The sequence below is a fragment of the Haliotis cracherodii genome, unplaced genomic scaffold, assembly GCF_022045235.1.
Source record: "Haliotis cracherodii isolate W230 unplaced genomic scaffold, xgHalCrac1.p SCAF_26, whole genome shotgun sequence".
Lineage (NCBI taxonomy): Eukaryota > Metazoa > Mollusca > Gastropoda > Lepetellida > Haliotidae > Haliotis > Haliotis cracherodii.
The window spans coordinates 4,560,005-4,583,046 of NW_027266282.1; the positions used below are offsets into that span (position 1 = coordinate 4,560,005).

General features: G+C 41.9%; 1 protein-coding gene across 1 annotated transcript in view; it reads left to right on the plus strand.

Annotated features, from left to right (window-relative positions):
- LOC139472983 (zinc finger MYND domain-containing protein 19-like) overlaps positions 1 to 23,042 on the plus strand; it is a 45,983-nt gene that overhangs the window by 14,384 nt on the left and 8,557 nt on the right. Inside the window, exon 2 of the mRNA XM_071255480.1 lies at positions 12,903 to 12,962. Within this exon, the coding sequence (XP_071111581.1) occupies positions 12,903 to 12,962 (60 nt within the window). The remainder of the gene's footprint in view (positions 1 to 12,902; positions 12,963 to 23,042) is intronic.

The window sequence follows — 23,042 nt, forward strand, 5'->3', positions numbered from 1 at the left end:
TATTATTTTAATTTATTTAAAATTATTTTCATTTCATTTATTTATTTTTTACATATTTTTTTAAGGGTTTTAGCATTATTTTATTAAAGATGATACATTGTATACATTCCATCTGCTATTAACAAGTGAAATGGACATATGTCATCCTGAACCCCCCCCCGGGGACCAGCTGTCGAGTGTGATAACAAGGTCTATTACCACCCAGTGCACCAGCTGCAAGCGCCAGTCTGAGCAGGTCATGTGACCTGCCTTTGTTCCGCTAATACCTGCATAGATAAAACCAAGTTCTGATTGTGTTCATTTTCACAATACATTTTAGACATAATGAGATACGACTAACATGAGGTTGCTGTGTGAAACGAATATTATACAAAACCCTGTTTATGTGTTTGTTCTCTACCCACAGAGGTAAGGAGGAGACAATATGATGGAGTGTTGTTGCAGAGACACTAATCACGATGTCACAATTCGAACTGATAAAGAATTTACAGATATAAGAAATTCAATAGATTGATTTATCTAGGGTCATTTTTTTCTGATTTTACAATTTACTGATTGAGCTTTATTGAGCAGATGCTGTCAGACAAATCCCTACCTACTAATTGTGTGTTTATGAAATATTCTATATTCTATATGAGCTAGTCTCTGGAATAATTTGTCTGTTTTAAGTGGTAATACTTCTAAGTCTGTGCTGTAAACAGGTTGGACCATTAAAGTGAAAGTGTTGTCATTGTAATTAGCATATTGTGAACTTAAAACTGTTAGATGAATGATGATGATGATGATGATGATGATGATGATGATGATGATGATGGCCCGCTTGTAACTCCATATGCCATGTGTGCTAAAAGTGCTGCATTATTATCACCCAAGTCATTGGATGAGTGTGCATTCTCATTCTCAGCTCCCTGGGGAGTATACAACCAAAGCTGCCTGTCAGGCGCCAGAAGGTTAACAGACACATTTGCATCTCAGCCTACTGGGCACCATTCATTGCTGGATGAACAGAGTCCTACTTGGAACAATAGTCACTTGCCTAGGGAGACACCACATGTGGTACATGTGCTTCAGTGTGGGGCAGGACCGAAGCCCTAGAAACTCTCAGGAGCCAAGCTGCTGAGCGTGCTCTACCATCCGAGGACTCCGTCACTAACATTGCTTAACTTCATCTGATTTGTACTCAGAACTACGTGCCACCTAAAGCAAGAATTTTTAGCGACCAAAATAGTGTTTTGAACAGGTTGAATCAGTCTTGCTGGGAGTGTCATTTTGCTAGAACTGAACTCTCCTTTTAGATATGTAAAAGTGCTTGAATTTTGGCTCAAAAGATCTGTGTATATCTAGATAATTTTCAAGCTTGTAACAGTGGTCATGTGATAGAGGCCAGTTTCAGTGTGAAAGTATTGTACATTGGTTTCAAAGGTTGAGGAAGCATGATGTAGATTAATGTCTGAATGGCCTAATGGTGGTTTGCGAGAGCTGTGTTTGTAAATGTGGCTGTACTTTGCCAAGCTGTTGCCTTCACACCTCTGTTTGGTATTTGATAACGTCTTTCTGAGAGGTCACAACAGCATTAGATTCTTTTGTGATGACGAACAGAAAATGTGTCTTGTGTTAATGTGAAGCTGATATGACTGGTGGAAAATCCAGTGGTCAGATGTCTGAGCGCAGTTATTTTTATATATTTTGTGAAATACAGAAACCAAAATATTACATCTGTTTGCATTACAAATTGAGAATGGACACAAATAATTTTCTTGGCGACTGCTGTGGAATGCAAAAAAGTATGGCTGTTTTATTATTAAATTTATCAAAATTTGTTTACTTGATAAGTTGCACGATGAAATGATTGAGAATGAAACGTGTAGAAATGTCAATGTGTTTAAGCTCCCTACTGTAGCAAAGGTATGTTGTTTGGCCTGAGTTTATAAGGAGAACTTGTGATAAGTGGTAATTGTCAATTTAAGGTGTAATTGGTTTGTGATTAGAGCTATTTTGGCCTCTAATTTCTCTGATAACATGTCTCATATAGTTAGTTTTTTTACCATGATGAACAGAATTAAACATATACTGCTCCACGTCTGATAGGGATCTTTCCATGAAGCATCTGATGATTCCTATCAAAGTATGAGCAGTATATATCATTTAAGAAGATATTTTCCCCATGAAAATACTTTCCAGTTTAAGCTTCTTACTGTTTACATATGGATGTGCTTTTATCAGAATGAATTTATCAAGGTAATGTTTATATTCGTTCTTAGGAGCAATTAAACTATATAGGTTTTTGTCTTTGAAGTGTCTTTTGCTTGGCAGTACACTCATGATTTCAAGTGTAACAGATTGAATTTACTTCTGCCAAGGCATCTTGTTTATGCACAGCTTTAAAATGTCTAAACAACCTGTTTTTTAATTTTTATCATTAGTTAATATTCAAAAGAATACTTATATGTCGGGATGGTAAACCTTGGGTAGTTGTACACAAAGATATCACTTTTCATGTACAATTAATATTTTAAGCTCAGTGTTTGTTGCCTTCTAATATTTTAAAGTCTGTGATTATTTGTTTTAAGAAACAAGAAGGATTAATGTATACAAATATTTTTTGGGACATGAGAGGTGGAGGGAAAATGGTCACAATTTCCTGTGCAGAGTTGCACCCCTTTGTTGCTAGGATACGCTGGTACTGGATTAAACTTCTAGACCTTTTCAGAGCCATAACTTAACATGTTGTGTGATATTATTGAAATAAGGAAAGCAGTGTGAAGCCAAACTCACTCTGACCTGCACAGGAGCCGTGGCGATTCTGGGCCAGAATAGAAAGCCCCAGCAATCTGTGCTTGTTAAAGTTTCGGCTAAATGGATCGGGTGGTCAGGCTTCGTGACTTGGTTAATTGCAAGACATCAATGGATTTATCCAGGATTTTAAACTAAGTGCCCCTCCATTAAATTGGGAAAAAATAGTTATTTTGTTGAAAATGGGGAATTTTAAGTTCTTACTTCCTTAAATTGAGAGATATATTTTAATAATGTATTTGGAGATTGTATTCAATGCTATAATGTATAGAAGCATTAAAACATCTTACAATTTATTGGTCCTGTTATCAACAAAACACTGGCCAAAAAATTAGTTATTAGTTGAATATTAACAGTACCGGTAATTGGGAATTTTTGTATTTCAATATGGGAATTTTTACTGACATTTGCTGGAGACATGGGGCCGATTATCAGCATCTGAGCGAGTCTAGATCTATAAGTCCCTGGTCATTGTGTCCGTTTTGTGTGGATCGATGCTCATGATAGCGTTAAACAACAAACAAACAAACAAACACACCAGTCACAGACAGGGCTTTCATGGAACAAGAATTCTGGATATTTGATGCAATGTGAATGTCAACCATTATGGGCCTTGCATCACATATGGCACTGATACGTTTTGCTCTGAAATATACATTTTGCATGTGGTCATCACTTGTTGATGCTTGTGCTTCATCAGTTGATCATCGGAGCGTGTCAGCCACAGTCAGCAAGATTCCAGCAATATTCTGACAGCCTGAAAATTATCAACACATTTTACAACATTTGACTAACAAAATAACAGTGGGGTCATTAAACGAGTAGTAAGGAATTTATTTTAACAATGCTATCGATTTGTATCGTTGCAGAAAACAACATATCATGTATGTATCGTTGCAGAAAACAACGTATCATGTATGTATCGTTGCATAAAACTCACAATGATACATTACCCGGTGTATCGTTTCATCCCTTTGGCCTAGTGTGAATTTTGACGATGTGTTTGGTAGTAAGGTGGGCGGAACTGAAAATCAAATACAGAATTTATTATTCCCCTTTTACCCCAAACGTGGGATACTGAGTACCTTCTGTAAATCTGGAATAAACGCCTGCCAGGAATAAACGCCAGGCCCAAGGACCCTCCACCTTATAATAAACGCCTGCATTATATGTAGGCATCAGTATATCAACTGTCCACAGGGCCTTCCAACATAAATATACCTGGGTGTTTATTCAAGGATTTACGGTACATGGTAAACAGGGAACCTCAATGTTCAGGTGCATTATGTAAGCAATGGCATCCTTGTTAGAATCTAAAGGGTATTTCTTGTTTGAAGGTTCCCGGTTCCATTCTTCTGGGTTTCCCAGATTCGGGTTTGGCTGCTCGTTATACACATCCAAACATATCTCTGATATAGGCCAACCATTTCTTCCGAGTCCTTGGCAAAATGTTGCGGACAAAAGGTCCCCTTCTTTTGTGATTTTGCGTCATTCAACATACAGTCTATATTATTTGTGTCTTCCGCTTGAAACAAAGCAAGCATGGTCTGATGTTTTCCATGCCATTTTATGGAAGTGTCTGGCACCAGTGTTCTGCATTGTATTTTATTCAACATTTGTCGAAGGTATTTACAATGAATAAAGTGATATAATCCAGATGGCCACTATCAACATTGTATAAGGCAGACAGGTGGTACGTACCTGGCCCTTTATCGCAACTCGTTATCTCAGGTACGCAAAAAACGGACAGGTGTTACCAACCCCTGACAAAAGATACTATCGGTCAGCAGATGGTGAGGTCAAGGGTCAACTGCACTGACCATTGTCCAGTAGCCGCTGCAAAGGGGATTAAGTCTGATGGGTGTGATGGCAAAGGACTTAAAATTATCACTTGTTTGGGGAGATTATTAACTTTTTGATCTTTGTTTGAGGACAATGACTGTTGGTGTTGATAGTGCTATTTGACTTTGGACATGTTGGAGTGAAGCTGGTGTTAACTTGTTAGGAAATCTGAAATATTTCAATGAATTGTTTAGGGCAGAGATTCATTGAGAATGGAAAGAAAAGAGAATACACCATATGGATAAAAACATAAACAAGATCAAATAGTTTTTATTATTATTATTTTTTTGTTAGTTTTTTTTGTTGTTGTTTATTAATATGTTCAGTGTTGTGAAAACAATCTACTCCAGATGACCACAATTATGAATCATTATGATTCACACACTGTATGTTGTTTCGCTGTGGCTACATTTAATTATTTGTGTTTTACCTAATACAGAAACCTATTTTGAACAAATAAATTAATATCATGTAATCCTTAATTACGTTTGCATTGCGACAAGTACACATTTTAATTAAAAAACAGCAACATCTACTGTATGAACTTCAAAAGACAACCGATTTCCTTCATTTCAGAGTCATGTGTGCTCATGTATCTGTTTTGAGAATTAATATTTCAAGGACATGGTGTAGATCTACTCTAACTGATTAAGAAAGTTTTTCTGTTATTTATATCACCATCATCATTGTCATCATCATTGCCATAGTCAACATTGTCATCATCGTCGTCATCATCATCATCATCATCATCATCATCATCACATGATCTGACTTTTCTCTTGTTTGTAACCAAACATACCTATTATGAAATATAAGCAGATGGGCCCACTGCAAGCCTTACGGTGCACTTTAAATATTGTTTTTTGCATCAAAGTGACCTTGACGCTACTCTCTGTAGGGCTTCGATGACAGCAGGATGTTTTCTCAATGAAAGTTTAACATTCATGACATATGTTTATCGAAATGTATGGACTCGTCAAATACAGGTGAAAAACATATACAATATCTTGAATGGACCATGTTAAGATTTGATAAGTGGCAGAGGTACTATACGGGCAGCAATGAACTCTGGGTAGGAGAGTGTTCCGCTCTGTGATTCGACCAAAGAATTGATTTTGTTAGCGAGACTTTGATAAACACTGGCTTCTAGTCCAATCAAGCTGGCAATTAGTTTTTTTTGTACCTCATCTGCAGGTGAAACTTGTGAGCTACCTCACGACCGAAGCCAGTTATTCTGCACAGCTCTAGGGTTGTTGGCTTTGCTGTGTGGAGCTCTAACATTTTGGTTTAAGAATTGAATCGTGCATGAACTAAAGGTGTGACCTCACCTTCAGAAATTATTTCATGCATAATTTAAAAACACACAGAACCGTTGACGTACTGGCTCCTTAAAATTGTCTTTAATATTTTCGTCGGAGGAAACTCGGAGGTGATATATTTTCTGATAAGATAATTCCATCGATTAAGTGTGATATATTGAGGTATGGTTTTGGAATACATTATTTCTGTGTGGTGGAAAAAATTATGATTCTGTAGTCACATCTTGAGGCACATTGTGAACACGCACTGATAACATTTGTAACTTCCCAGCATGCAGTGCAACAGGATCAATATATTTCTGCCACAAATTCAGCTGGAGTCAGCCATGGAGAGATGTTTCAAATACCAGGCCCCCAAATATATGCCTCCTGAAAGGTCCAGCGTGGTTATTATCACAAGAATGACCTTTGTGGGGTCAAATAAAGTTAATTACTTTCTAATTTTAGTTTATCATATAGGTTACAAATGTAGGCTGTCAATTTAGAGAGACAAGAATCCTAACTGGAGGATTTTATGGCGGACAGAAACAGTGAAGTTGATCTTAGAAAGAATATTTATATATCTTCATCTATATCAGAGAATAAAAGGGGCAACTATGGATTTTGGGGGCGGGGAGGATGGAGATGAGGGATACATCGAGAATGAGGGGTAGGTGGTGAGACAAGGGCGAGTGGGGGGAGAGGGCTGATGGGGGAAGGTGTTGAAGGGGAGGGGGAGACAAGGGCAAGTGGGCTGATGGGGGAAGGTGTCGAAGGGGAGGGGAGACAAGGGCGAGTGGGCTGATGGGGGAAGGTGTCGAGGGGGAGGGGAGGGGGAGACAAGGGCGAGTGGGCTGATGGGGGAAGGTGTCGAAGGGGAGGGGAGACAAGGGCGAGTGGGCTGATGGGGGAAGGTGTCTAAGGGCTCGAGGGGCAGACAAGGGCGAGTGGGCTGATAGGGGAAGGTGTTGAAGGGGAGGGGAGACAAGGGCGAGTGGGCTGATGGGGGAAGGTGTCTAAGGGCTCGAGGGGGAGACAAGGGCGAGTGGGCTGATGGGGGAAGGTGTCGAAGGGGAGGGCAGACAAGGGCGAGTGGGCTGATAGGGGAAGGTGTTGAAGGGGAGGGGAGACAAGGGCGAGTGGGCTGATGGGGGAAGGTGTAGAAGGGGAAGGGAGACAAGGGCGAGTGGGCTGATGGGGGAAGGTGTCTAAGGGCTCGAGGGGCAGACAAGGGCGAGTGGGCTGATAGGGGAAGGTGTTGAAGGGGAGGGGAGACAAGGGCGAGTGGGCTGATGGGGGAAGGTGTAGAAGGGGAGGGGGAGACAAGGGCGAGTGGGCTGATGGGGGAAGGTGTAGAAGGGGAAGGGAGACAAGGGCGAGTGGGCTGATGGGGGAAGGTGTAGAAGGGGAGGGGGAGACAAGGGCGAGTGGGCTGATGGGGGAAGGTGTCTAAGGGCTCGAGGGGGAGACAAGGGCGAGTGGGCTGATGGGGGAAGGTGTCTAAGGGCTCGAGGGGGAGACAAGGGCGAGTGGGCTGATGGGGGAAGGTGTCTAAGGGCTCGAGGGGGAGACAAGGGCGAGTGGGCTGATGGGGGAAGGTGTCGAAGGGGAGGGGAGACAAGGGCGAGTGGGCTGATGGGGGAAGGTGTCTAAGGGCTCGAGGGGGAGACAAGGGCGAGTGGGCTGATGGGGGAAGGTGTCTAAGGGCTCGAGGGGCAGACAAGGGCGAGTGGGCTGATGTGGGAAGGTGTTGAAGGGGAGGGGAGACAAGGGCGAGTGGGCTGATGGGGGAAGGTGTCTAAGGGCTCGAGGGGGAGACAAGGGCGAGTGGGCTGATGGGGGAAGGTGTCGAAGGGGAGGGGAGACAAGGGCGAGTGGGCTGATGGGGGAAGGTGTCTAAGGGCTCGAGGGGGAGACAAGGGCGAGTGGGCTGATGGGGGAAGGTGTCGAAGGGGAGGGGAGACAAGGGCGAGTGGGCTGATGGGGGAAGGTGTCTAAGGGCTCGAGGGGCAGACAAGGGCGAGTGGGCTGATGGGGGAAGGTGTTGAAGGGGAGGGGAGACAAGGGCGAGTGGGCTGATGGGGGAAGGTGTCTAAGGGCTCGAGGGGGAGACAAGGGCGAGTGGGCTGATGGGGGAAGGTGTCGAAGGGGAGGGGAGACAAGGGCGAGTGGGCTGATGGGGGAAGGTGTCTAAGGGCTCGAGGGGGAGACAAGGGCGAGTGGGCTGATGGGGGAAGGTGTCGAAGGGGAGGGGAGACAAGGGCGAGTGGGCTGATGGGGGAAGGTGTCTAAGGGCTCGAGGGGCAGACAAGGGCGAGTGGGCTGATGTGGGAAGGTGTTGAAGGGGAGGGGAGACAAGGGCGAGTGGGCTGATGGGGGAAGGTGTCTAAGGGCTCGAGGGGGAGACAAGGGCGAGTGGGCTGATGGGGGAAGGTGTCGAAGGGGAGGGGAGACAAGGGCGAGTGGGCTGATGGGGGAAGGTGTCTAAGGGCTCGAGGGGGAGACAAGGGCGAGTGGGCTGATGGGGGAAGGTGTCGATGGGGAGGGGAGACAAGGGCGAGTGGGCTGATGGGGGAAGGTGTCTAAGGGCTCGAGGGGCAGACAAGGGCGAGTGGGCTGATGGGGGAAGGTGTTGAAGGGGAGGGGAGACAAGGGCGAGTGGGCTGATGGGGGAAGGTGTCTAAGGGCTCGAGGGGGAGACAAGGGCGAGTGGGCTGATGGGGGAAGGTGTCGAAGGGGAGGGGAGACAAGGGCGAGTGGGCTGATGGGGGAAGGTGTCTAAGGGCTCGAGGGGGAGACAAGGGCGAGTGGGCTGATGGGGGAAGGTGTCGAAGGGGAGGGGAGACAAGGGCGAGTGGGCTGATGGGGGAAGGTGTCTAAGGGCTCGAGGGGGAGACAAGGGCGAGTGGGCTGATGGGGGAAGGTGTTGAAGGGGAGGGGAGACAAGGGCGAGTGGGCTGATGGGGGAAGGTGTCTAAGGGCTCGAGGGGGAGACAAGGGCGAGTGGGCTGATGGGGGAAGGTGTCGAAGGGGAGGGGAGACAAGGGCGAGTGGGCTGATGGGGGAAGGTGTCTAAGGGCTCGAGGGGGAGACAAGGGCGAGTGGGCTGATGGGGGAAGGTGTCGAAGGGGAGGGGAGACAAGGGCGAGTGGGCTGATGGGGGAAGGTGTCTAAGGGCTCGAGGGGCAGACAAGGGCGAGTGGGCTGATGGGGGAAGGTGTCGAAGGGGAGGGGAGACAAGGGCGAGTGGGCTGATAGGGGAAGGTGTCGAAGGGGAGGGGAGACAAGGGCGAGTGGGCTGATGGGGGAAGGTGTCGAAGGGGATGGGAGACAAGGGCGAGTGGGCTGATGGGGGAAGGTGTCGAAGGGGAGGGAGACAAGGGCGAGTGGGCTGATGGGGGAAGGTGTCGAAGGGGAGGGAGACAAGGGCGAGTGGGCTGATGGGGGAAGTCACATGGAGTCACACTGTGAAGATGGGGGATGAAGGGTGATGAAAGGGTGGGGGGAGGGGGATGTTAAGGTTGGGGGGTGGGAGGATGTGGATGAGGGACATGGGGATGAGGGGTGACTAGTGAGACAAGGGGAGGACTGGTGAGACAAGGAGAGGACTGGTGAGACGAGGGGAGGACTGGTGAGACAAGGGGAGGACTGGGCTGATGGGGGAAGGTGGGGGGGAGGGGAGACAAGGGGAGGACTGGGCTGATGGGGGGAGATGGGGAGGGGGTGATGAGACAAGGGGAGGACTGGGCTGATGGGGGAAGGTGGGGAGGGGGAGGGGGATGCGCATGAGAGACAATGACAATGGGGGATGAAGGGTAAGACAAGGGTATGAAGTGATGTTGGAGAAGATGTCCATGAGAGCCGGTAAAGATGGGGTCGAGGGAAAGATGGTGATGATAACATGAAGGGAGAGTATTTGAGGGTACATCTGATAATGTAAACAGTCGTCAGTAATGTGTAAATTTGAAAAAGTTCAACTCATGAATGAAATCAGACTATGTTTGTAAATGTTGATTGATTTATCTCTTTTTATCATTAAGCTGCTCTAAGGTAACTTTGAAAATTGACCATAAACTGTTGGGATTTTCTACCACTTTGTGCCAAGTTTGATTTTGTACATCATCGCTAACAGCAGTAATTTGGCCACACACAGGAAACCTGTCTGTCTTGAACCGTCCTCTTTGGCATACAGCGAGTGAAATTGTAATTACCGCTTGTCAAGAACAATGAACACAATTAGCCTTGCGTTCTGCCGTAAACGAGAGTGATTCATCATGCGAGGTCGGACTTGACACACTGGTGGGCAGTTGACCACGAATTATGCCTTGGGTTGATAGCCATGTCGAGAATGCTTATATTGTAATAAAATCTGATATAAAACTCCATCAGGACTCCGTCACTGAGAGACGTGACGCCAAGATGTAAAGCGTGATCGATTACGCTGTACGGCTTCAGTCCTGCTTCAGGAAATTCATTTGGAATGTTTTGGTAGGATTGACTTGGTTTTCTCTCATAAATATAAATATCTCACTTCCTATGATCAGCCACTGGGACAGTTCAATTCTCCAGTCACGCTGACTGGTCAATGGTGAATGGTTGTTGGTCGATAGATATGCTTGGCTCCAGTTTAATTTAACTTGAAAGTCGAGGGATTTGCTTAAAGTGTTTTTTGCCATGTTTTTCTATTTGAATAATATTGTTTCAGTTGGGAAAATAGTTATTTTTACCTGGTGTTTACTTTGTTAGACTTGACAAACCATGATAAACAAACAAAATGTTGTATTCAGTATTGTGTGTTAATTATTAGTGGTGTAACCATTGTTCTAGTCTGTTATGCAGACCCTGAAACAAATATATCCAATACAGCCCAGGCAAGTCTAGGGGCTCCTTTTTATCATATTCTATTCAATTAATTTAATAATGTTTTTTAGTGTAAAATATTTAGAAGTCCCTGACCTTGCAATAAAGAATGATTTCAATAATTGATACTTCACTATATACACGTACATAGATGCAAGGTCTGATTATAGTAAGTAATAATCAACACATGCTGGTTGACCGAGCCAGATTTCCTTTGAAATAAAAATATGTTGAACCATAATCAACACATCTGGTACCTGTAAGCAATCATTTTCCCGAGGCAAGGGAGTTAACTGGCAATAGAAGTCCAGTTTCCACCCTCGCGACCCACCCCTTCTAAGTCCTTCTTACTGACCAGGGGTGCACAGGTGGCCCAATCATCTAAGGCGCTGCGATTCACTGTGCAGAGTTGTGTCCCTTGGGCACGCCAGAAACCTATGATTGTGGCTTTGAATCCCGGTTCGCACTAATTATGTTTCTAGGTTTGTCAACACCATACCCGTGCTCATGGGTTTCACCGAAGTGGTAAACATCTGAGACCTGCATCACTTGGGCTTTCCTCCCACATTAAGCTGACATGCCGCGATATAACTGGAATACTGTTAAAAGCGGCGATAAACCCAACACACTCACTTACTGACCAAACAAAATATAGCTCAGGAATTCCAGCCTAGTTTGGCAAGGGTGGAAATCGGAATTTTATAGTCAGTTATCTCCCCTGCCTTGGGAAGATGGTAAGAACATTGCACTTTGAAAAAACAAACTTATTACTTCATATCAAACATAACCCACAGCTGCCACCTGTAACTCTCTTTTTGTATTTACATAGGATGCCAAGAATTCTGCATCTTGATTAGGTAAAAGTACCACCATTCACACATACTTGAAAAGACCTCGATGCACTGCCTTGAATTAGACAACACTGATTAACTCTGCTGGGAATCAAGGAAATAAAAGCAAGTCTGTAGCTTGATGGATAAGTGATGTTGAAATACTGGTCTGGGCACTGGAATACTTCTATAGTGTATTTGTATATATAAGTGGAACCGTTCTGACAAGGACCATCTTCCAAAGGCAAGGGAGTTAACTGACCATTGAAGTCCAGTTTCCACCATTGCCGAACTAGGCTGGTATTATGAAGTTCTATTTTGGCTGGACAAGCCAGGCTATACATAGTCCATAGTCCATAGTCCATATATGGTGGTAAACTCCCATGCAGATTTAGTCAAACGCAGGATTTGCAAAACATGTGTACCGTCAACTTAGCGTCATCAGATAGTTTTCAAATCTGTTCATGTTTGTTATCAAGGTGTTCAAGTGATTTGATGCACTTCGCAAAGTAATACATGTTTTATAACAATATAGATCTTGATTACCAGACAGTTTGTCCTGACTGGGCGCTGCCATTTTGTTTGAAGCAAATGCAAGTGATATGAGAGGTGGAATCTGATTGGTCAATAGGAGGGACTCAGAAGGGTCATAACTTGTAATAGCAACAGGTGGCGCTACGATCGAGCCCAGAAATTCCATCCTAGTTTGTCAAGGGTGGAAAGTGGACTTTTATGGGTTGGGTTCAGATCCAAGGACACTGATTAGTAACCTTGGTTTGTCAGCACCAAGCTCCAAGTGATGAAGCTTTGTCAGTTTGACCCTTCTTTCAACAAAACTTGATGTGCCAGAATAGAACTACAACTCTCTCAAAGTACCAATGCTGTGCTGATGATATCATAAGGTGGGAATAGAGTACAATTTTCTCTCTCTCACGTACAAGTGCTAAAAGGATACAACACCTGTGTATTTCTCAGAACTCTAGGAGAAATATACACCCTCAAGATCTCTCCGTTCCGATAACAAACCTGTGCTTTAAATCCCTGCAACCAGACTGAAATCATTGGGTCAGGGATGTTACAAGTTTTGGCCCTCTACACCGTGGAACTATCTGTTCCTGAAATACTACAGCTCTGTATGAATTGTACTGCATCAGTTTCTGTAGCGGTATGACCTGTGGCTGCTGCTGCTACTGATGATGATGATGATGATGATGATGATGATGATGATGAAAAGTTTGTGGTTTTGCATGTTTTTTATGTGGATGTTTTTATGTTTCAGACAAAGTATGCCCTTCTTGATGAGCGAGACATATCCTTGGTTGAGCAGTTTGTATTTGAGGTAAGTATTTCATGCATATGTTCATCGTCAGCAATAAGTCAATGTAATGAATAACAATGTACAGTATTACTGATAGACTGGTTAACCGTGGCACAGACGTTCAAAGATATGGATTGCGATCTGATGTCAGTGGGTCAGTATTTTGAGAAAGGGTAGAAACTATGAAAATAAGTGTATTTCTTTCGATTTTATCAATAATCAAATAAATTGAAATGTTCTTGGTACTACTAATCTCAGAGGAATAATATTTCTGGTATGCACCGCTAGTTGTCACTGTGTTACCTCCCTTGATTGATTGTTACTGTGGTGACCACTTGACTGTGAGGTCATTCCCCAAAAAGGTAAAGATGATGTATGAACGTATTTTGGTCTTAAGAAATGACGTGCTGTTTGAAGGGGAAGAGTATATAGCAGTGTGTTAATGGTTATATATTGTCAATGCACACCATTGCGTGATCCACATGGGCACAATGTGTGAAAAAAGCGGTGTAAAACCATACTCACTCACTCATTTTTAACATGACAAGTGTCAAGTTTTTATTGGTAGAATTGTATATTGTATCGCTACTTCACCATTGAGACAGTATAGTATCATGAGAAGTGTGTCAATAGATCTCCAGCATTCACTGTTCTTATTGAGGGACCACCTCTGTCATCGAGTCATAGAGTGTCCGCCTTGAGAGCGGAAGGTCAGAGGTTTGATCCTGAGTCGTGTCATACCTAAATATGTTAAAAGATGGTATTTATTGTTACCCTGCCTGGTGCTAGTCATTAAGGGGCTAAAACGCATGCACATCGCTATATAAGTGCAATAATCTTGAACGCGACTTAAGCCCCGTTTCACCTCACCACATTATATTGAGAACAATTATAGATCTTGATGATTCATCGTTTCACTTGGTGACTCGGCACCTAAATTTAGTCTTTTGATTATATACAAAACATTGTTTTATTAATATCAGTTCTGGTAAATGTCTGTATAAATAAAAAGTCATTAAGATTTCAAAATTAAATATCATGTAAATTTTAGGCTCAAACCTGTAAATGGCTGTTTGTATATAACTCTAGAGTTAAAATGAACTGCTCTTGGGTGTTCCGAATGTTGACCTAATCTTGGCCACCTATGAATGCCATTAAGATATTGATTTGCACAAAAAAAACCCACAGAAAACCTATATTTACATTATGAAAGGTAACTATTTTTTTATTTTATCTCTTGATTGACATATGTACTAAAAAACTTACGCAGAGACAGTGATTGTTTCACACCCGTGTAGCATAAATCAATAATTTCTCAGTCGGATCCTAAATCTAAATGTTTTTGTGAATGGTCTTTTCTTACATTATTTCTTGAAAAATGTAAAATTGCCTAAAATATTTAATACCAGTTTCAATGGTATTTTTGTAAACAAAGAATGAATCTTTCTTGAGAAATTGAAAAGTGGTATGGAGACATATTTGATGTATTTCAGCACAAAATCTTGAAAGGAAATTCAACTGAAGAATGTATCAATTCCGAGCATCATTTGTGCATTCTTCGCCCACTAGATCAGCAACATACTCAGGGGATAAATGTGACGCCCCTGGATGTCGACCGCCTGAGTTTTGCCTTGGGGTCGACATAGGTGGTATTTAGCCTTCTCCTGGCACACAATTGGTACGGAAGCTACGCCCATATGACTCTGGTTTAAGTGAATGTGAGCTTTCTTGTGAGAGAGACTTCATTCAGTATACTTGCCTCCACCCTTTGACGTGTGGTGCTGTCATACAATCTTGAGGCTGCATGATGGATCGTCTGATGTGTTGAAGGTAGAATGGTCTTTTGGTTTCCCTGTAGATACCTCCGACTCAACCCGTTCCAGACAGTTTGATCATTATCCTGCTGTAGGATCAACTCGGGCAGAATAGGATGAAGGTTACATTGGTGACTTCCGGGGCTGGTTGGACTGTATCTTAAGTTGATCGGATGTAGACTAAGCAATCGGTATATCTGTAGAGTCGGTCTGAATTAGAGAGGCTGAATATTGATGAAGGAGTTTGCTTGTTGTGTGTTGGTTGAGCTGTATCTGATTTTGATGGTACTGATTATCAATATAATCAGAAATACATATTGGTGGATGTTGAAATGCTTGTACTAACATTTTGCCTGATAAATTGGAAGCATTGGCTTTTTGGCAAAAAGAACAGTTCATAAGGAATTATTTGATTAAAAAAAAAATGGTTGTGCTTGTTCGGAAAAAAATTGAGGGGTTTGAAATTAGTGTGTCTTGAGATTGGATTAGGTTCTCTACGGGGGATCTGTGAGATTGTGCAGACTGTCTTTTTTTGCTTTTCACTTTTGTTAGAAGAATCTCATCCTTCAAGACATAATTCATGGTTTAAGAAGTTTGAAACCCTTGTGTGGGGACTTCTTTCATCCGAGTTCTTGGTCTCAAGGAATATCACATTTTCTGTGATGGAAGTAACCAGGGGATGTCCCTTTAGTTAACTTGGTTCTGAGAAAGCTTTTCTTCTGCTAAGTGTTTGAGGCATTAAAACAAGAAGCTAGAAAAAGGTTGACTGTAAACTAAGTTTGACCTAGTCTGCTTCATTTCTTCATCAGACTTTTAAACAGGTTCCTGTCTCAGTCCCTTGAACTAGGTACAAGTTAAATTTCGTGAAGCACCAAGCATAACTTTAGAATTGGGGACAGAAAAGGTTCCAAGGTCATCATGATCATAAGACCTTGCTTGGGGAGGTTGGGTAGTCCAGTGGTTAATGTGTTCTCTCATCATGCTGAAGACTTGGGTTTGATTGCCCATAAGGGTACCTTGTGTAAAGCGATTTTCTGGCGATTCCCACTGTTACATTGCTGGAATATTGCTAAGAGTGGCTTAACAACACCACGGTCACTCACTCACTCACTCACTGACACACTGACACACTCATTCACTCACTCACATGAGGATTGCATGGTCACAATGGCTGTATTGGGGTGAGGATAGGTCTTCAGTAACCCATGCTTGTGGAAAGACGACTATGCTTGTCATAAGAGGCTACTAACAGGAGCGAGTGGTCAGGATCACTTACCTGGTTGATGTATGTCATCTTATCATTGATGCTCATCGCCGCTGTCATATAGCTGGAATATTGCTTAGTGTGGTGTAAAACAACAAACAAACAAAGAAACAATTTCAAGGCATGTGGAACATTGGAACTATATTACCTACAAATCTGATGCACATTGACAGAACTTATAAGGAAATTAAAGTCTATTCCTTCAACTTGAACACAAACTGCTTAAAATTAGAAAATACTAACCCACTCATTTTGTAGAACAGGTCTAAATATGTGCTTTGTAGGAGTTGAGTAAGATGGGCAATGAACAGGGGATGCTTGGGAGATGCTTGTCGGGAAGCTACATCCACCATTAACACTTGATGAGATTCTGCAGATGTCAATTGAAGACATGATTGATCACTTGCAAATTAAACACACTTGTATGAGACTGAAGTATTAAGATATGCTGCACAGTCATGCATCTAGATCGTTTGCACAAATGTATTCAGAGCTTGGTATGAAGTCTGCAACGATCCAGCTACTTCATGGTAGCCTGTAGGTCATCGATTCTCGGACCGCCTCTGTGGTCTAGTGGTAGAGCGTCCGCCCGGGGAGGGGAAGGTTCCGGGGTTTGATCCCGGCCTAGTCATACCAAATGACGTTAAAAGATGGTACTTGTTGTTACCCTGTCTGGCGCTCGGCATTAAGGGGCTAAATCAAGGACTGGTCGGCTCGGAGTCAGTATACTGTGTCTGAGTGGGGTATTCATGTTAAACTGCGGCATGGTATCTCAGTGAGCTAGCACTAAATATCGGCATCAGTCCGGACTAGCACAAGCAGCCACACACACACGTACATGCACGTCGCTATATAAGTGCAATAATCTTGGATGCGATGTTAAACCCCATTTCACCTCACCTCATCGATTCTGGACCAGGGCCCCGTTCCACAAAGCGATCTTAGGGCTAAGTCGATCGTAACTCCCATTCTTTTACATTGACTTGCGACCGTCGTGGGGCTAAGATCGCGTTGTGGAACGGGGTCCAGGGCCCCATGTCCACAAAGCCATCTTAGCGCTAAGGTGGTCGTAACTCCAATACTTTAACATGGACAGACAGACAGACATTGACTTACGACAGTTGCACTGCTTTGATGTCTTTGTGGACCGGGGTCTCTCGAAAACTTGTTGTCAAGAGGAAAGTCGTACTATGCCCAGTGACCACTCCGGCCATCCAATCCCCATAACCATAAGGTACAGGGGAGTTTGGGCCTGTAGTATGTATAGTGGTCCCCAAGCAGAACGCTGAAGTTTCAACTTCCACGTTTGTTATGTTTGGAGTCCTAGGCCGTATATATATTGTAAGTTTATTTGCAAAATGTTTTGTCTTAATTTAGTGTAGGTGGTTGAAAAAGTTTTTTGAAAAAAAATATCGTTGAAAATTAACTTACAGTTTATAAGAAAAAGCAGATTATATTTATTTATTTCATTGAGTTCCTTGTGGTAGTTTATTGTTGGACAATAGGTTCAGCAGATTCCATCATCGCTGTATTTATAAACATTCACAAGCATGCATCTACCAGTGTTGATTTGGGTTTCAGATGCAGGCTCTAAATTAGCTTCCAGAGCCATCAGTTTGTAAACAGTGGTGGTTTTGTCCAAACAATCATATTTTATGGTTGATGACTAATTGTTAATGTCGACCTGCCTAACGTTGTTTCAGTGAAATCCACCCCCACCCACCCCCCACCTAATTTCAGGGTTTTCTCATTCGTTTTTTTTTTTAAACAAAAAAAATTATATGCCTTCATGATTCCATAATGTAGTGTTATCAAGCCTATGTTTTCAAATAGTTACTCAAATGTTTGCTAGAATAAGTTGTACTGAAAGTGCTGTCTGGATGGATTATGACCTTAGTTAAAAGGGGGGATCAGATGGTCCCAGAGGATGCTGAAGATGAACTGTTAAAAAGCCATCAAGGAAACAACATTCACCCGTTATCTAAGAAACATAGTCACAACTGCCAAGTAAGAGGCACCCAGCCTGATATTTATCTACAAGCTCCCCTTTAGAATTGACTCGCATTGATAGCTCATGTATGGCAGCGTTCCCTTGGTGATTGAGAGGCGCTGTGTGTGAGAAGTCAGGGATTGCCTACTTTGGTTCACCTGTAGTTCCAGGAAACAGAAAGTTTGGCCAGGTGGCGTGGCATTGTTTCCGCACATTAGTCAGATTGTGATCGGACTGTTTAGTAAACACCCACAGCTTGGTGGTAGGTTCCGGAGACACACTGGCTATAAAATCAGTTGTATTTATAATTTCTGTTTGGAGGAATTTTGCTCATCAAGTTTACAAATAATATATATTTTTATGTTGAAATTTTAAGATAATGCTTTAGTTAGTAATCTTTTTAACTTTCCTGAGTGAAAATTAATTTTTTACAAGAAGGTCAATTCAGATGAGGACAGACCTCTTTAGTTCCTTGACTTACAGGCCTGCCTTTGAAATTTTAGCTATAATAAAAAAAAGAAAAAACTTGTAATGAAAAATGATCTTGACTTGTAAACTTTTGTTTCAAAGTTAGTTTGACATTTTGACTGAGTTTGTTCTCTCAGCATTTTTCTCCCTGTTAATGAACCCTAAAAGGTAGGTGTGTAATATACTCATGAAAAAACAGTAAAAGTCACCATACAGTAAAGAATTTGTCTATGATATATAAGTGGTTTATATTTTTTTTCCTTTCTGCCATTAGGTATTTTCATTAACAAGTAATGAAATTGGCCAGGCTTGGAGTAATTTTTTCAAGATTTGACATTTTCACTGTTTTTTTATATCTGAATGATGCAATTGACAGTTAACAATGTGTCATTGATATTTATTGTAGAATCCTTTTTCTGTTAGTTTGTGGTTCGCAAAAAATGCCATGTGTCCATTTAACCAAACATAAAAATGAATGTTTAGAGACACAGTAAATCCAATATATGCAGTCCATGTTTGGAAGCCCACGCTGGTGGTACTGTTTATGTAGGGATGACCAAATTTGTGTTTGAGATGCATAAATATTCATATAAACATTATTCAGCAACAGAAGATGCTATTTACCAGACAACAGCCAAGTCCACCTTCACTCTAAGGATATACATCACTGCCTATTTAATTATTCCATCAGCCATGTTAATTTGGTTTGACTGTAAAGAGCTATAATTGGCCTGAAAGACAAGGTTATGAGGTCTTGCCGGGTTCGCCATTTACATACATGATACAGTTTGACCAGCCCAGGAATACTAGATGTGTAGGGTTTTCATAAGATGAAGTAAAGATATTATCCAGGGTGTTTGGACAAGAGTTTCATTGGAGCAATTATGTCATTAATATTGCAATGTTTTAGCATCTCGGTTATAAACCCAACCAAGATTGGAAATTCAAATCGCAAACTCACCACTAATTTTCTCAACAGCTCTGATACGAATTGGATTGGACATAGATGGAACGTGCACAGTCAAACCTATTTGGGAAAGTGGGTATAAGGGGACTGATGGCGCTTCGCTTGAATCATGTAAAATTAGATCGACAGAGTCTGGAATTAAATCACTTGTAGAAGATTTTTGATTTGTGCAAAAGTTGAAAACTGATAAAATTCCATTAAAGCAATACTGTATTGGCGCTAGTTTAGACGTGGATAATTTTTGTTACGATTTGATTAAAAGTGTGGCATGTCATGAAAGGGGTGTGGGGAATATCTTAAGAAAAAAGATTGTTTTTTGGCAGCTCCGACAGTTTCTCAATCTCATGTTGCATGTTTATGATTTTAGAATCCTGGCCAGGGTTGTAGCTTTAGGTGCTGATTGTGTCTACTTGATGTACCTTAGTTTACAAACATTTGTGTTAGGGTGATAGCATATATGTCACCACAGCATTTTTTAGATCCATGAAGATCCAGATTAGAATTGGTCTTCAGCAACCCATGGTTATCGTAAGAGGTGACTAACTGGATCAGGTGGTCAGGCTCACTGACTTGGTTGATGCATGTCATCGTATCCCAATTGCATGGATCGATGCTAATGATGTCAATCACTGGATTGTCTTGTCCAGACTCGATTATTTACAGACCCCCATCATATAGCTGGAATAATGCTGAGTGTTGCATTCATTAAAAATTGTATTTGCATTGATTATGATTTGTTTGCTTGAACAAGTTCTAAGTTTGTTGACGGTTTTGATTCCAACCACAGCAGATTTGATAGGGAACTGTGGTCATTTGGATAAGATTCTGTGACACATGATTCTGTGACACAATTCTGTCACAGACGATTAAAACTTCATCCCATATGGAAGTCTGAGACAGGGTAGGTCTCCAGAATCCCTTATAAATAAGATGGATCTGTTGATCAGAATGGCACCTGAAATGGAAGGTAAAATGGTCTTGACTTTGTTCTCCCATAGAGTTGTCTCCCTTAGTTGTACCCGGACCCGTATTTGACACCCACATTATCCAAATTTGTGATCCTTGTGACGAAACAAGACTGTACTGATGGGTTTCACCATGGAACCAAACTACGACAATCTTCCCTCTGAAAGGAAATCCATTCAATTGGGCATTAAACCCTAATCACTCACTCACCCATTAACTGCTGACAGTGTGCCTTTAATGGAGGTGAGGCATGGCATTGCTACAGTTGAACCAGTGCACAAGGGATGTGGTTTAGATTGATTAACGAAATCAGGCAACTGGTTTGTTTCACCAGGGATTCTGGCCTGATGTGGACTGGGCGACATTTCATCATGGGGTAATTTGATGGAGCTTGCGAAGGGAAACGTGCGCCAGAAATTGTGCTGGTCAGGTTTCCGAGGTGGTAGCCGGATAGACTGGATGTAGTACCCAACAAAGGGGTTAAAATATTGGGCTGCTTAATAATAAAACTGTGAGAAGACTGGCATCCAAACGGAATACAAATTTGTTGATTGATCAAGGCTTTTAGTTGCAAGGAGTTTTGAGAAGATACTTCAAGCATACGCCTTACACCTAAAAGCAGCCCATGCCTTCTGTAAAAGGCGACTATGCTTGTCGTAAGAGGCGACTAACGGGATGGGGTGGTCAGGCTCGCTGACTTTGTTGATGCATGTCATTGTATCCCAATTGCGTGGATTGATGCGCATGATGTCGATCACTGGATTGTCTGGTTCAGACTTGATTATTTACAGAACACCATCATATAGCTGGAATATTGCTGAGTGCGGCATTAAGCAACAAATAAACAAACAAAACAAGCAAACAAACAGATCTGAATACAAAACTGCAGTCCAATTAACATCATTTTGGAGGATGGTTGAACTGTCGTCCATAGATTGTTCATGTAAGTCGTGTGTAACATTTTGACCAGTGATGGGCTGACTGGATTTGAGATTCTGATTTCAATAAAGGTGATATTTATAGATTGAGAAAATGAATTCAAATATAATATTGAAATCATATCATATCATATCATATCATATCATATCATATCATATCATTTATCATATCATATCATATCATATCATATCATATCATATCATATTAAAATTGGTGGTTTTTCAATGGGGTTTTTTTCAGCACATTTTTTAATCTAATTTTTTAAACAAAATCTGTTGATAAAGACATACAGTCTTTTGTTTTTTAAATATTTGTTTTACACATAGATGAAAGTTTTTAGATTATTCTTTTTATATGGACATACATTTGGCAAGTATGTGATTTTGTTTTCTTGCCCTGTTTTAAAGAAAAGTAAATATCCAAACACTGTTGTACCTGTCCCCATCAACTCAATATTTTTGTTGTCGCGTCGCAAAGAAATATCAATATTTTCTCTGGTAGCTGTATCAGATTACGTGTGTATGATGTTGTATGGCAGAATGCTTGAGCTCAGAGATTAATGACATGCAACTCAGGCAATATTGATTCAGGATGTGTATCCCGTCTCTTGTACAGGGAAGGATTTATTTGAAACTGTTATTTTCAATGTTTGTGGATGGATTGAAAACTCACCATTTAGAAACATACATTCCAGTTCATAAAACTACAGTTATATTCTAATTTGTCATATGATCGTGATAATTGTCTTGTTTATGATGATGATGGCCACTTGTTTTAACCCTGGTAGAGTGTCCGCCTGGAGAGCGAAGGTTGTGGGTTCAATCCCCGGCCACATACTGAAAGATGCTAAAATATGGTACTTGTTGTTAACCTGCCTGGTGCTCGACACTAATGGGCTAAAACAAAGACTGGCCAACTTAGAGTCAGTATTCTGTGTCTGAGTGGGGTATTCATGTTAAATGGCAGCATGGGCCAGCACGATGAAACTGGCCGACTAGTACAGCGACACACATGTGCATGAATGTCGTTGCTTTGTAAGTGAAATAATCTTAAACGTCTCGTTACGTGAAACTCCATTTCACCTCACCTCATACAGTGTTTAATTAGCATGATTAATGAGCACCCTAAACACAATGTCATAGATAACATGTACACCATATGTTAGTTCATAGGGTAGGTAACAAATAATTTATTTCACTTTCCAAATGTCGGTTTTCTTGTTGACTAGTATGGCTACAGGTGATAATGTCAAAAGCAAAATGACCTGTAGGTTATAGAAATTCAAGCACAAATAGGATCCATAGATTCTCTTCCTTGGATATGTTATTTTGCCTGGCATGAATAAACAGGTGGAATATATGGTTATGAGATTGAGTGAGTGAGTAAAAATTGAACATTGTGTCATAATTTCTTAGTTCAAAGTGACAGGTAATCGCATAAAAATAGCATTGACAAATATCATTTTGAACAGCTTGTTCTAATTGAAATTATTATTCCAATATTTCTCATATCGCAAAGATTTCATGGTAATTTTGCTCTGATGAGTCATGATATTGAAAATATTCAGTATTGGAAACACCTTGCTGCCATAGCTACAGGTGCTCGGTGGTAGGGCCAGCCTTGTGGGTCCCACGTGTGGGTCCCACATGTGGCACATTGAGGGTGTGGTGTGTTGCACTGAGCTAACCGGTGC